General features: G+C 35.1%; 1 protein-coding gene across 1 annotated transcript in view; it reads left to right on the top strand.

Moving 5' to 3' along the window:
- The window catches only part of LOC134542293 (prostatic acid phosphatase-like), a 36058-nt gene extending 27081 nt beyond the window's left edge, over positions 1 to 8977 (top strand). Inside the window, exons 5-9 of the mRNA XM_063386442.1 lie at positions 2605 to 2778; positions 4017 to 4143; positions 5445 to 5653; positions 8519 to 8702; positions 8880 to 8977. Coding sequence (XP_063242512.1) covers positions 2605 to 2778; positions 4017 to 4143; positions 5445 to 5653; positions 8519 to 8702; positions 8880 to 8971 — 786 coding nt within the window. The 3' untranslated portion in view covers positions 8972 to 8977. The remainder of the gene's footprint in view (positions 1 to 2604; positions 2779 to 4016; positions 4144 to 5444; positions 5654 to 8518; positions 8703 to 8879) is intronic.
- The last annotated feature ends 6625 nt before the right edge of the window (positions 8978 to 15602 follow it).

Here is a 15602-nt window from a genome sequence, read left to right as displayed (position 1 = left end):
CAATTTCCTGCCGCGGCATCTCTCCTGGATTTACCCTATTCCTATCAAATTTTAAGTCTCTAGGCCTTATGGTTCCAGAGATATCGTAATTAGTCAGTACATAGGTGGAAATCTCATATGTACACTTGTATATAATATATACAAGTGTATATATGATATATCCTACTAATATTTTAAATTCGAAAGTTTGTAAGTATGGATGTTTGTTACTATTTCACGTAAAAACAACTGAATGGATTTTATTGAAACTTTACAATAATATACCTTTTAGGCCTACATCAGAATAACATATAGGCTACATATTAATATGAAATTCCATCCTTAAGGGAGTGAAAAAGTGAAAATTTAATTTTATAACAGAAAAAAACATAGGTCATCGAAATACAAATAATGAGTGAGTGTCATTTCTCTATGTCTGCCACACGATCATACATACAGTAAGGTCTTGCAAATTCATATTTTTCTTCTTGGTGAGGCCAGCCCGCTTAGTGGTACTCGAAGCGGCTAGCAAAATAAAGGTGCTAATAACAGTTTGGTTCTTAACTTCGTCAATAGATAGAGTTGCCTTGAATTTTAAACGCACCTTCGTTCGATGCGTTTGTCATGTCTTTAATTTTCGCTTGTTTGTGCCGTACCTATGCGTTCCTATACCATTCATCCGATTGCGATTAAATTTTGGTGAGTTGTTATGCGGATGCCCGTGAAGGTTTCTGAGACGTTATAATTATTTTGCAATAGTTTGAGCACGAATCGTTTCAAAAAAAAGTGTTTATTTCATATTATATAGCGGCACTTCGTCTGTTTTTGTTGTCTAAGTGCGCACGCATGAGACAATTTATTTAAATATAAAAGAGAGACAGAGATAGAGTGATATATATATATATATATATATATATATATATACAGAGTGAGCTTGAGAGAGACAGAGAGATAAGCTGATATAGGGCGAGGTATAGAGAATGAAATGGGTTAGATTAAGAGATATATAGATGTATAGCGCTATATAGAGATTTATATAAAGAAGAGATAGAGATAGTGGGAGGTATATATGTATATATGTAGATATAAAGAGATAAATAGAGATAGAAAGATACATATATATATAGATGTAAATAGAGATAAATATATATTTAGAGATTTGGATGGATGATTTGTATATGTGTAACTACTTTAAACATATTACAAAACAAAACTGAATGAGGCATTGCAATGCATGCTGAGCATTAGCTAGATAATGGAATCATTTCAATATTAGTAATCTCTTATTTTTTAGCTTTTTACTATAGTGCTTTATAAAGTCTAGATTCATACAGACCAACAATTTTTCGATATATATAGGTAAATAACTATACACTGGCAGAATAACGCCTGTTGGGTTCTGAAAGTGATATAAATTGTTTGGCACACTTGACATTCAAATGAAGAATACAATTACTAACTACATCTGATTTCGAAAAAGGTCCCCTTCACCCTGTTTTCAGCCCGGGCAACGCCGGGTACTGCAGCTTGTATATATATATATATATATATATATATATATATATATATATATATATACACACACACACACTTGATATATGCATAAACGAAAGTTTGTTTAGCAGTTTTGCTGTTTTATATTTACGCCATTTAAATTTTTATATAATTTCGTGTTTTATTAATTTCTTGTTGCTAAAATAATTGGTAAAGAGCACATATGAACTTTATATATATATATATATATATATAATTTTTTGTAAAATGTTTTTTTATTATTTCACACACATAATATTCATTTGCACAATATTAAAAGAAATATTGAATTTTTGATATAAATTTTGTGTATGCCAATTAAAATGTTTTGTTATATTCATAATTTTTCAACGGTAACCTTAGGCGCTTTACAATCTCCTAGTTAATATATAAATATGCTTCCCTAAGATATGAGAATATTTCTAACTGCAACCATATAAACATATGGGTTAAATAAATTTGAATTTGAAGATCAAGTACAAAAAGATCAGTTGGAACATGACAATAACTTAGATATCAGTTTTTAAATTTTGACTCTTAAAAGAATATTTAGCCTGGTTAATATTTCTATTTACCAGTGCGGAACCGTCTACTGCAAATAATAAACTATAACTACATAGAATATCAATAATAATGAACGTTTTAAGACCGCGTACGATGTTTGCTGTTTGAAAAACTATGATTAAATAGAAATTTATTAAACTAATGTCATATGAAGTAAATGTTTTTATTGAAATAAAATTATATTTTGATATAAAATAGCGTATAAATTAAGAGTTCTGACGTAGAACTCTCAAAGCGCGAGTACTACTCCTGGTATATATAGAAATACTGTTCTATTAAATATACGTTAGTTCTTATTAATACTTGATTTATTTTTCGTTTTGTTTCCCCCTTTAAAAATAAAATTAATCAATTTCTTTTTAAGTCCCTTTATAAATAAAATCAGATAATCTTTAATCTAGAAGAACGGTGTATCAGTGATGAAAACAGTGTCCAACACAGCTCACTACGATAATTATGTAAGAATGGGGAGAAAAGTATCCACTGAGGAACAGCGAACTAACTCATTTTATTGCATTATTTTTTCAGCTTCTGAAACCGGCGGACTATTGTCCCAAGTACCTCAAAGTCCTGTCATACGTGGAGAGTTCCAAAGAGTACCAGTGCGTCATGAACCTGACGGCACAGCTTCAGAAGGAGGTGGCAGCTTTTGCTGGGTATTCGACATATACTTCAGATATCTACGACATCCTTTTTATCGAGGTGAGCTTAAATCTATGCACGTGCAACCAGTGGGATCATTAACCTGCACTGAGTGTTCATATTACATGTTCCTACAACAGTAAAATCAACGAGCAAAGTTTTCCTGTAAAACTTTGCCATTCTGTTAAATTTGATTCACTGTAAAGTTTTTTTTGTAGATAGAACAGAAATATTAATGTAAATTTTTGTAATTTGTAGATTTATATTAAAACTGTATTAATACAAAATAGTGTTAGCAGTAATACTGGGTTCTTTGTGTTGTTCCAGTACCTTTAATATTTAAAGTTACATTTGTAAACCGTCCCTTGAATATATTTCCAGTATTAACTGCGCACATAATAAGCATGATACAAAAAAGTATAATTGTTGAACATTCGTTTATTTTTTCAATGAAAAAAATTATGAAAAAAAATAATGCTTAAATAAGACCTTAACTGAAATATAAAATTATGCACCAATGTCGTAAGAAATGCCTACTCAGTAATATTTCTAAAAACGTATTTCATTTATGCAAAAATAATCACAGCCATGTGTTGCTCAAAGTTACAATATCTTTCTTGTAGTTTTACATACCATTTCTTTGCAATTTGTCTCCAAATGAATCTTGTGTAAAAGTACATAAAATTTTTTTCTGTGTAACTCATCCCAACATTTTACATTTTCTGTACTTTTGGGAAAACTCTTGACCTATCCACTCTTTAAATTCTGTGATTAGGTGATGAATTTGGCTCCAAAGAAGATTAGGAACACCAATATAGATAACGGTATTCATAGTTACAATTGTTTAAGTTTATCGAAAATTTGACACCGAAACTGCAAGAATTTCAGTCTTTAAAAATGTTGTGGGAAAAAATTGCAGTACTGTGATTATGCACGAATTCCGCGTGGACGGCAAAGCTGTCTAATACCGTCGCAAATAAATAGAGAACGGAAAAATTCTCGTTTTCAATGATCTCTAGGATAGACTGCACAATCCTATAAGTACTTCTGAACATTCCAACTGTTCATTGGCTACTTACTCATTACACTTGATAACCAGGATGCTTGTTATTTGAACATTTTTTTGTTAAGGGTTTTCCATTGGCTCAGAGAACTTCGGGGAAATTGTGGTGTAATCACTCATGCAGCGGCAATGTGAACGAGTTTGGATTCGAGCCTACCGCGAAATGAATACGCGAATTTTTCCGGTCTCTACAAATAAAACACAAACCACATATTAAACTTTCGGCGGTTCACAGGAGCTGTACAACTTGACTCTGCCTAGCTGGGTGTGGTCATACTACCCAAACCCTTTGAAGAGCCTGTACTTGTTCGACGGATTCATCACTTGGGGATCAACAACCGAACTACAGAGACTGTCTGCAGGTGAGGCCTAATCAGGCAATGTTGGTTAGGCACTTTATACTAAAATGGCTTTGAAAAATATGTGAAATTCGTATGGCTAACTGAAAAGTATGACGATTAACTTTAGTCTGGTTCTTTAGCGGACTAACAAGAGCTGTACTTTACTTTCACGATGACATATCCTAAACTAAAATAGGCCGGCATATTGGGTTAGAAGGCGTAAATTTTCCGTTCCCTTGTTCACTTTATCTCGCTCGTGATATATTACTTATTACCCATTTTGCCCTATGGAATAGAAATGGTATTTTGAAATGCAAAATGGCCTTCGTTTGTTCTATTATTTATAAATCAATGTTAAGGCTAACAAACATATTTAACAAAAAAAAACCCATAAATATTGAAATTATGTTTTATATACTCTTACATACTGACATTTGTATCCATCTCCACTCGTTTTAGCCATGTTTAATTTTATAATAAAAACTCTTTAGTAACCATAGAAAAAACGAACATCAAAAAGTGACATAGGAAATGATCAGAAATAGCTCACAATTTTTAGCCGAGAGAGAAATTGTATGGAGCATCGTTCCTTACAAGAAAAAAATATGTAACGTCACAACCATTACGTACTTTTTCAAAGCAACTAAGCTAAAGTCACTTAAAGTGAATTCGATCGTAGCTTAAGATAAGAAGTATTGAGGAGTGTCTCTCTTTACGAAAGTGACACTGTGACCGCTGGTATTTCAGAAAAAAAAAAAGTATTCATGCTTTTAAAATATATTTACAGGTGAATGATGAAAATTTAATTGGTTAATAAGGTATGTACTGGAACATGAGAAAATATAATTTATGGCGCTGTTGGTTGAAAAAAAAATCATAGAATTATTAGTTTATTTTTTTCAAGTTTAATAAATTAGAAATAGAAAGAAAAGTAAAGACAATTGAATGAAAATATTCTATGTTCAGCATATTATAGAAGTTGTCGAATGAACACTGTTTTATGCGAAAATAAAATAAAAATAACTATATGAGGTGAAGAGGGGTGAGTTAAGCCATTCTGGGGACCAATATTTTAAAATAAGGCAAGACAAACTTAAAACATGTTTAAATGTATAAGTGTGTTTAAATATAAATAAATATACATATTTTTACTAAATATGTTTGGATTTGTTAGCGTTACTTAAGTTTTGTTAATTCTCACCTTCAAATGACAACGATCATGGCCAGGGGTGTACCGGCGCAGTCATCTCTACGGGATAGTTACTGCAGCGTGGCCAGGGGTGTAGTTATCACGGCGTGGCAGACACTGTGTTCTCAACTAGGTCCCATGCTGAAAGAGATCATCGAGAACATGCAGCGCAAGATCAACGGCACGCTCAACCCTGACCGAAGTCTGTACGTGTACTCGACCCACGACGACAACGTGGTCAACACTCTGATGGCCCTGAAAGTATTCAACGGCATATTGGTTCCGTTCGCATCTGCGGTGCTCACTGAACTCAGAGCGCTGAACAACAGCTATTACGTCACTGTAAGTAGGGTTTTTAGATACGCATCCTTGATCAGAGAATGATAATGAATCAAACAAGAAAATATAATTAATCCTGCAAGGATTCCTGGAGAAGGAAAAAAATAAATTTCAATTCTGGAACTTTGTTACCTTCTGTGATTTGATTACTCTATATCTTATGGTAGTGATTTTTAAGAACCTTCCTCAAAAATTTATTTATAATGTCAACTATTCAAAAAATTAAGTAACTCTAACTTAATTTAGAACTGGTCAATTAGAAGATTTTAAATTCCAAATTTCATTAGAAATAGTTAAATATTTAAAATAAACGATAGAGATTTTAATTAATTTTTAAAAACAGTCTTAAACCTATTATTTTTAAAAATATTAAACATATATAATGGAAGTTATTATACCATGCCACAGTGTTTTAAACAATCGTTGGATGGACAGTAATTACAACCATTTCCACAGAGTGCGCTTTCAATCCTACCACTTGCCAGTAGTCCATCCTTCAACCCAGTAGATCGTTTTACTTCATGTTAGGTCATATCAAAAGTTTATATATATAACAATATTGTGGACAAATTAACTACCGCAATTTTATTACAAATCACTTCGAAACTGATACATAATATCAAGTTGTGGAAAATCTCGGTTGAGTTCATTAATGGGCAATCCGACCAAAGGGGTAGAAATGGGGTAGGTTTTACGAAAAACAGAAAAATAGCTGTAACTCCCATAATATGAAAATATCCCATCCGTTTTAAAGTATTATAACTCGTAGAAGTAATACCAAAATCGTTTGTCTGGATAAGTTGTTGTTACAACTAACCATAACTACAAGGGGTTGATAAAAAAAGGGCTGGATTACAAAAAGAAAATTATTACTTTTTGGTAGGTACAAAATCGAATACGTACACATTGTGTGTTAATCTTATATTTTTTATCCAAAACTTTTGTCTGAAACAATTTTTGATAATACAAACCATTGTCGCAAGGGGTTGATAAAACCTGGGTTTGAAATAAGAAAGTAATAAAAACTCCCCTACCATGTACTCTATCGAATTAATGTTAATTTTTGTTTACCTTTAAAATGTTGTTTAAAACTTTTGTCTATAGTAAATTTTTTATCCCATATTATTACTGGAAGGGCTGGAAATAACAATATTAAAACAATATTAAAATTATTAAATTTTTTTAAAATATATTAAAATTACATAATTTAAAGTATAGGCCGGCCCTAATTAGACTATAACTCTTAAGTTTCATTTGGCATAGATAAACAAAATCAAAAACAATAAAAAGGTTAACATAACCAACCCCAGAGTTAGCGCTTAGAGTGATTAAAGTCCCATGAAGAAAAATTTCAGATATTTCAATTTTTTTCAACGTAGTGATCTAATGGTTACGCTGAAGAAATAATAAAAAAAATCTGGAGGGCTGGAGATTTGACTTTCGCTGGCCGAAGGTGAGCTGTTAACATGGTGTCAGGGCGCCTTAGTTGTCCTGTTTGCTGGAGGAAGGAGTCAAGGGTAGTGTAGTTAAGTCCACATCCGGCCCTTGGACCCTGTCGGACAAGGAGGTGGCTTCTAGGGTCAGCAAAGTAGCCTGCCATGATACGAACCTCGCGAACACTTGGCTGTCGCGGAAGTTTCCATAATTTAAAATGATTAGTAAAATATTATGAAGTATTATTATCGAATAATTACTATTTCTACTAGGCACGCAGACCGACTAATTACAAATTAAGAAATGAGATATAGGGATAACGTCCCTTGCCTAGCTGACTACATATTTTAACGACAGCCGGACTGAAGCCTTGTTGAGCGTCTCGCCGAGGATACGATGTTGTCAGTCTGCTCTCGCGGCGCGAAGTCTTTTGTGGCAGTAGCGACTCATAATAAAAAAAGCCGATGGCTTTCGAAAGAAAGGGGAGAGACTTCGTCTTCCGGACCGAAAAGTACCGAAGATTTCCGAGGGGGTTGTTCGAGAAATACTGACTTCAATACCTCGAAGTTGGTGGTACTGGCCGATGTCAGCGCGACCTACTGAGGGGTGTCCGAAACAGGAAATGATCGACTCGTGCATCACTCGCATGAGGCGGCTGCTAAAGTATGGAGCTTATGGAGGGGATTAGTGCAGCGCTCTGGTGGCTTGAAAATGAACTACGGGGCACTGCTTATTGCGTGAGGCGCCAGGGGGCAGGCGTTAAGCAGGCGTTCATACACCCAAGGGAAATAACTCACAAATCCGCCGCTAGAGGGCAGAGGCGGTACATTCGCAGACTAGTGTTGAGACCTTGAGGCGGACTGGGGTTTTGGCCGGTCAGTGAACTAGAAATGGTTTCCTGGAAAGGCAGTAGAGAGGGGTGGTGGAAATTGAGCTAGGGCAGTGGGAAAATCTCTCGGCAGAGGCCTGCGATGTGCCGAGGGCTTGAGAAAAACGACTCTTGATCGTGTCTGAAATCGCTCGCTTAAGGCTGGCTCTCAGAACCTAGCTGCTCTAATAGCTTGCACGACATAGTACTTCGTGTCATGGCTCGGAGGAGAATTACAAGCGATGGCCGTGCGTCAAGGTGGGGATAAAATGAGCGCATAGTCTGAATCGCACTAGCTCCATAAAAATCAGATCTACCTCTGGGAACATCATTGGGGATACTGGCCTGACAAAGATTAAATGGGAGTATACAGGAGGCGGGAAAATTTTAGGTATTAGCAGCAAAAAAAAAAAAAGACTGGCAAAATTATATTTAAAAATTCAAATTTTGAATTGTGCCAAAAATATGCTAATTGGCGGCACAGTTGTAACTAATCATAAACAAATTGGAATTGCCAAAGTACCTCCTGCATTAATTAAAACTTAGCTTGGTGTTTCTTTCGGCAGGTGTCGTACAAGAACAGCACGGAGACGGAGCCGTACCTCCTGCAGCTGCCGGGATGCGACTCCCTGTGCCCTCTGGACCAGTTCGTGGAGCTGACCAAGGAGGTCATCCCCGACGACCTGGACACCGAGTGCGCCGAGGAAGTGACGGCAGGAACGGAGTACCTCTTCCAGGTCCCCGCCGCCGGTAAGAATGTCCGCGTGTCCAGATACACTGGGCGTGTGCCGCGACCTCTCTAGGACTGCTTTATCAAGTTGCTATCAAGGTCATGCCAAGCATTAATGTTATAATTGTTACACTATGTCAGCTTTTCCTGGATTACACTTCAAAAACCTCCATTGAGCCATGTTGATTCTGTTGCAGCTATCCTGCCGGAGTGGGAGCACTGCTTCCAGAAGCCCAAGTCCGACGACGGCCTGTTCCACTTCCTGTCGGTCAAAACTTCCAGCAAGTAGACGACGACCAGCCAATCACAAAACTAATATAGTTGAGAATGTCTGCTCTCTGAATAAAGTATTATAAAAGTTATAAGTGGTATTTCTTTTTGCAATATAATTCAATTTTTTTTATATTAGTAACCATGATCATATAAACCGGAATACTTCTTGAAAATTGAATGGCGAAAAGAAATGTGTTTAATCGTATCGAATAAAATTCGTTGTGAGTCCAATTAATGTCGACTGTAATAACATAAGTTTAGAACTTACATATTATCCCAGTAGATTGCGTAATGAATTCCTGACCAACATTATTTTAAAAATGATTTAATAGTAGAATTTAAATTAAAAACTAAAAATATCCATTTTCATTATAAAATAATAGACTTTGTTTTTATAATCGTTTGTTTTTAATGAAAATACACTTAAAATACTGACCCCTTCTTCACATCATAAAAAAATTAGCATACCTTGTCTTTTAATATTTATTGAACAATATAAATTGTTTCATATGTAAAAGTAATTAAGGTTTTATTTATTGCCACCGATTAATTTAGAAAGACTTTCATGTGTGGTTAAAGTACTCTCATTACCTAATGTTAACATTAAACTCACAATTTTTTACGGATTAGCTGGAATGCGGCCCAAGACCTCTGCATCTTTAATTACCTGAGCGATCAAAGTCATTCATACAGATCTGCGGTGTTAAGGTGGAAGGAAGTGGGCAGCATGAAGGGCATCTGTTATGGTGGCTATAAAAGTATTTGCTTTATTCCCTCCCAAACAACATATCTGATTTCGTTTAATATGACGTAATTTATATTGAATATAGCATCAACATTTATCAGGAATAATTTTAAATAAACAGTCCACCGTAGTATATCTTTATCTGAAAATTATATATATCAATTATAGTTATATAAAAATATTTTATTTTCCTCTGCTGAAGACATACATTATAATTAATTCTAAAATAATAAATCAATTATAATTAATTCTAAAATAAGACATCTATTATAATTAAATCTAAAATAAGACCTCTATTAAAATTAAATTTAAAATAAGTACATTAACGTTCAGATGGATCAATAAAAAAATTAATTGATAAGGAATTTAGTGATTTCGATTATCGCGAATCCTTAGGAATAAAAATACTTTTAAAACCTAGTAACATTAAACTATAGGTAAGGAACTAAATCATAGTCTAACTAAATCATATCTGTATGTAGTTACATTTTAATAAAGATAGACTTTACTGCGTTTACCTAGCATCTAACTCAAATGTCTTCAGGAGAGTAAAATAAACAATTTTTATATAATTTAGATGATAATTTACTTTTGAAAAATATAATATTTATAATTAATCTATTGTATTTATGTTAATTTGTATTAGTGAGAGTTATAGCATTTATTTATGCATCATTTCCAAATACTAGGACTTATTTAAGATAATTGAATGCTATTTAACCTATCCTATATCGGCAAGTGCTCATAAGTATTGATTGAACGATCATCTCAACATCCTACCACTTTAATAAGGATCTAATGAAAAATATATTTTGTTGGCATAGAATGCTGCATAGGTAGAACATCTATTACCCATGAAATTTTTCGTACCGTAACAATCAGACCGTCACATGTAATTCTGGCATCACTGCTTACGAAAAAAGAACAATTAATTGACAGTTGTTGACAATGCTGGTTACAAAAATTATCATTGTCCAACTTAAATTCATAAATTTCGTGAAAGAAAAATAAAAAACTAAAACTTTGAATGTGTAAACGTTTGTCTTTGGAATTTACCAGTTAACAACTCAACTTTTAACTTATGTATGAAAAATACGAGTTACTTCACAAAAAATTCGACACAAGTTTATCGTTCGAGCACTCTACACACTAGCGAGAGGATTAAAAATTATTATTCAATAAACAAATTATCATCTTGGGGATTGACTAATTATTATCCTTTCCAGGATGTTTCTGATGAGAGACTAATTAACCAAATGAAGTAAATGACTAAAAATTAATTAACGCTAAAACCTACAGACATAAAAAAATTTATCGCTAAAATAATATAATAGTTGAATCTAAAGAATGCAGTCTTTCCGTTTCTAAGATGAAAGCAATTATAGATCGTAACTCAAATCTCATAAATTAAAACTAACTTACTGAAGCCAATCGAGGGAGTGTTAGGTATCATGTTTTTGCAAGAATATTTTAGTAAATTATTTTAGTAACTTACAATTAAGATGTGTTCCTAGACAGAAACTTCCTCACAGGAGAAACACACCTGAGAGGGACGAGTGACTTACGACTTCATGACGACTGATGGCGACTGGCACAAACTCGTTACAACTGTACTCATCCTCCCAAGCAGACCGATTTATACCCAGACAGACTGAGTTCTATCCAGCCTGACTGAGTTCTGTGTTTTTAGGTCAATTTCGTTTTTAAAAAAAAGGATTTTTCGGAGTTGTTTTTATATCTAAATATTCTTTTCAGTTATGAAGATTGTGTACTTTTTAACAAGTTAGAAAATTAATAAATCAATGTTTATATTTTTTATATACGTACAAAATTCGGCACTAGGATGGTTTACAATTTTTTTTACATATTACAATAAGTAAAATATCAGGTTAACACTTAATATTAAACCTCGCTATAGAATATAATTAAATAAACTAATAATTAACATAAAATAAATCATTGTATCCATTCCATAAATAAAGTAAATCAGATCACATTCGTATAAAAAACCTACTTAAGAGTTTATATATATATATTATACACCATTTTATGAACAAAACGTCAAAATTTTATTGATACATGCTGGACTTTTACAATAAAACGATTTGCAATGAGAACGTCTGGGACAGAACTGCTCAAGTAGTAAGAGTGGGGCGGTTCCAGGACACTGTAAACAATCAAACAGGTAGTTGTCTGTGCGCGTGTCCTTGGGTAGGCGTGGCAGGAGGTGGGCGTGACAACATGTGGCCGGGTGGGCGTTGCCGGGAGCCATGTGGAGGGAATCCGCAGGTGGTTGTTGACATCACGTGGAGGCTGTGTGGATGATTCTAATTGAGGAAGCTAGGGATCGTTGGTGTTGCACGCGATGGAAATATTTTTACAAGTACAAAAATGGGATCGCAGATGGCAGGGATTCGAACCGTCATTTCTAGAACGGTAGTCCGCGACGCTAAACACATGACCACGAGACCATCTTGGAAAAATAATTTCAGATGTTGTATATATGCTTATAAAATTTTGTGTTGTGTAATTTTTAAGAAAAGGGATGTTGTACGCCATGTTTATATTCTTTATAGTGGTAGGCGGGAAATTTAAATTATATTGTTAGCTGCTAGTCGGCCACCAAGTTAATTTTTTTATAGTTCTAGGGGGGAAATTTAAACAAGCTGCTATGCGGCCGCCATGTTTATATTTTTATAGTGGTAGGCGGTAAATTTAAACGAGCCGCATCGGCTGCTTTGCGGCCGCCATGTTTATTTTTATGTTAACATTGGAAAATAAAAATAATTTCGGCTGCTAGGAAGTATCCAGAACAGCCAACTTTAAAAATAAAATTATATTATATATGACAATCGATTGCTGTAAGCCGCCATCTTGTAGCACAGCATACCATGCCGCCATCTTGTAGCACAGCATACCATGCCGCCATCTTGTAGCACAGCATACCAGAGCACCATCTTGTAACACAGTATACTAGGCAGCCATCTTTTTTCCCATTGTTTTTTTCTCAAGTTTGAATTTTTAAATAAAATTATTATTTCGGCAGCCACTACTTTATGACTATAGTAGTAGTACTAGGAACAAATTCAACACACACACTGAAGGGTAACCATGTTTATTTTTTATTATAGTACTAGACCAGTATAGTCATACTATGCTTAATTTGTTGTGTAGCATGTCTGTCATATTGGATACCACTATAATGAAAAAAAGCTATAGGCATTAGCTATGCTTATATGAATATTTATGTGTTAATAAAAATATGCTTTACATATATTTAGTACTATTCGGCGATTTCAAACACCATTTTATTAGAAGTATTCTTATTACTTCACATACACTTGTCATTTAAAAGAATAAATTGTGCATATAAAGATAGTTTTCTCTCTTATAGTCATTATATTATAAAAAAAAAATTTCAATATGGCCAAGTGCTGGAGTAGCGAAAGCCTCGCAGACGGTATCAGCGACTGCGCGTTCCCCCAACCCTTGTTATTTAATAATAACCCAGACACGGCCTCACGCGGCGTAGGGACGCGGTGTGGTGTAAAGCACTCGCAGAGTATACAAATGTAATTTCTTCCAAAGTTAAAATTTATATTTCCCCACACTTAAAAATATTACGTGTACCTGGTGTGTTAGTTACCTGTACATGCCATTTGATTATTGTTACCAGGTAAAAGTAACTTATAATATTCTTTTGCGATAGTCTCGTTTACGTAATGTTGCTGCCACAAAGAATTGCGTAGATGTAGCTTCCGGTGCCACCGCACATGCAATTAGTACAATGGCGAATAATTTAGAAAAAGACTTGGGTCTACTAAAAAACAGTTTCTCCTACGCACATGATCTTAATAACAATGTGGTAACATATCTACATCAGTTTGAAAAGAAGAGTACAGATGTTTTCGATAAAATTCGGGAAAATTTACCCGAGAAGGAAGTTTTACATGAGTTGAAAATTCTGGTATCTGTCAGTAGTGATGAGCTGAAAGTGATTTATACGGATGTGAAGGATCTCGTTAGCTCGTCACGTGACTTGAAACGGGGATTGGGAACTTACTTGCGTCAGATGGATAGTGATACACGCGAGTCATTTGCCAAGATTCTAGAGCTATTGAAGGCTCTATCAACTGGCGGTTGCAATAGGAACTTTAGCGAGCTAAAGAATATTTTTCTGACTAAACACAATGAGGCTTTATATATACACAAACAACACTTTGAAGCAATCAAAAATGCTTTGGTCTCCACAAACGAAAAACATTCTGATACGACTGCATACCTAAAGCAGGTTGATGCCACAGATCGCGCGACATTTACAGAGCTTTTAACACTCGAGGGCGAGCAACCGAAGCTTGTAAGTAAGGAAATAGTGTCCGGTATGGAATTTCAATTTAATACTTTGATGAGTTCTCTACATGAAGATAATGCTAAATTTACTAAGGAGTCTCTATAGAGTATTCAGGATAAAGTTGATAGTCTCATTAGTGGAGCTACTTCATGTTCTCAGTTTCCACATATCGTTAATCAAAGCTTGAATGCAATGAGAAATCGTCTAGACCTATTGTATAACCTATTGGGAATGAAGCTAGCGGCCAGACCTGAGAACTCGCCAGCATGGTCACCATCTGTATCGCTTCCAGTTTTAAGAGGTCCGTCTGTGAATTTGTCTGGTGTAAGGCCATCTTCAACTCTGCTTCCGAGCATTACCGTACCGGTGCAGCTTCCCGTTATACCCACTACCACTACTGCGTTTAAAAGGTAGTCTTAATGTATAAAAGCCTCTATTTACGCTCGCATGAGTCAGTCATGGCTTCAGAAGCTAGAAAGCTCCATCATGTCATACAAAACATTCGTGAAAAATATTTCCTAGCCAAATGCGCGCGCTTGGCGCGGGATGCAGTTAATGAACAGGTATTCAAACCGATCACATCGCGTCTCGAGAGTTCTTCTGCTGCCACAGATAATTCATCGGTTGAGGTGAAAAAAAGAATCCGCTACGCCTATCGCTAAACCTTAGATTAAGGCTTTCTCTAGTGAAGGTGAAGACGAAGATGATGTACCACTGATTGCTCATTCCGTTAAACGCTCGACTGTGTCACGTGAGTCATTGGGTGAGGAGGCCCGGTCCTACCTAACCGGATTCGATTCTAAGATAAATGTTACGACCTACGGAATTTACAAATATAACAATCGCTGGTTCTTGGGAAATAAGGAAGTTATTTTCCTACCTAATAATTTACAGCGCATAGATGATGAACTAATACAACCTTCGCCTGGATTATATGAGCTATTGTTTTTGAAAGAACCTAAGGTGTATTCAGAAGCTGCATTTCGTCAAAATACATGCTTGCTGCGGTCTACTTGCGCGTGTTTTAAAAGAAATGATGTGTCATCCAAACATTATAAAAACACCTATCATGAAAAGTCAAGGCTCATTAAGGTTCTTTGTCCTGCGTTAGTAAAAATTTTTTAAAAAAATGACTGCCCGACGAGGTATTGCGCTTGAACTTCACAAAAGCGCACGCAAAGTCTTTCCTCGAAGACGTGTAATCACTCATGGTCTCGGCGATCTTTTACAAATTGATTTTGTGGAAATGCAACCTTATCACTGTGCGAATAAAGGATTCAGATATATATCGGTTGCGATTGATGTTTACTCCAAGCGGGCTTATGCGGTTCCGGTACTGAAAAAAGCTGCGGAACTTGTGGCTTTAGCTATGAAACATATTCTAAATGACTCTGGAGGTTTCACTCACGTGCACTCAGACTGCGGTACCGAATTTTATAACAGTAGATTTCAGACATTGATGAAAGATAACGGAATTAACCATTATTCAACCAACAGCGAGCTGAAGGCCTCGGTCGTTGAACGCTTCATTAGAAGTTTAAAATCGCTTTT

Source organism: Bacillus rossius, assembly GCF_032445375.1.
Source record: "Bacillus rossius redtenbacheri isolate Brsri chromosome 4 unlocalized genomic scaffold, Brsri_v3 Brsri_v3_scf4_2, whole genome shotgun sequence".
In the NCBI taxonomy this organism is placed as follows: Eukaryota; Metazoa; Arthropoda; class Insecta; order Phasmatodea; family Bacillidae; genus Bacillus; species Bacillus rossius.
This window is presented reverse-complemented; position numbering and strand designations above follow the sequence as displayed.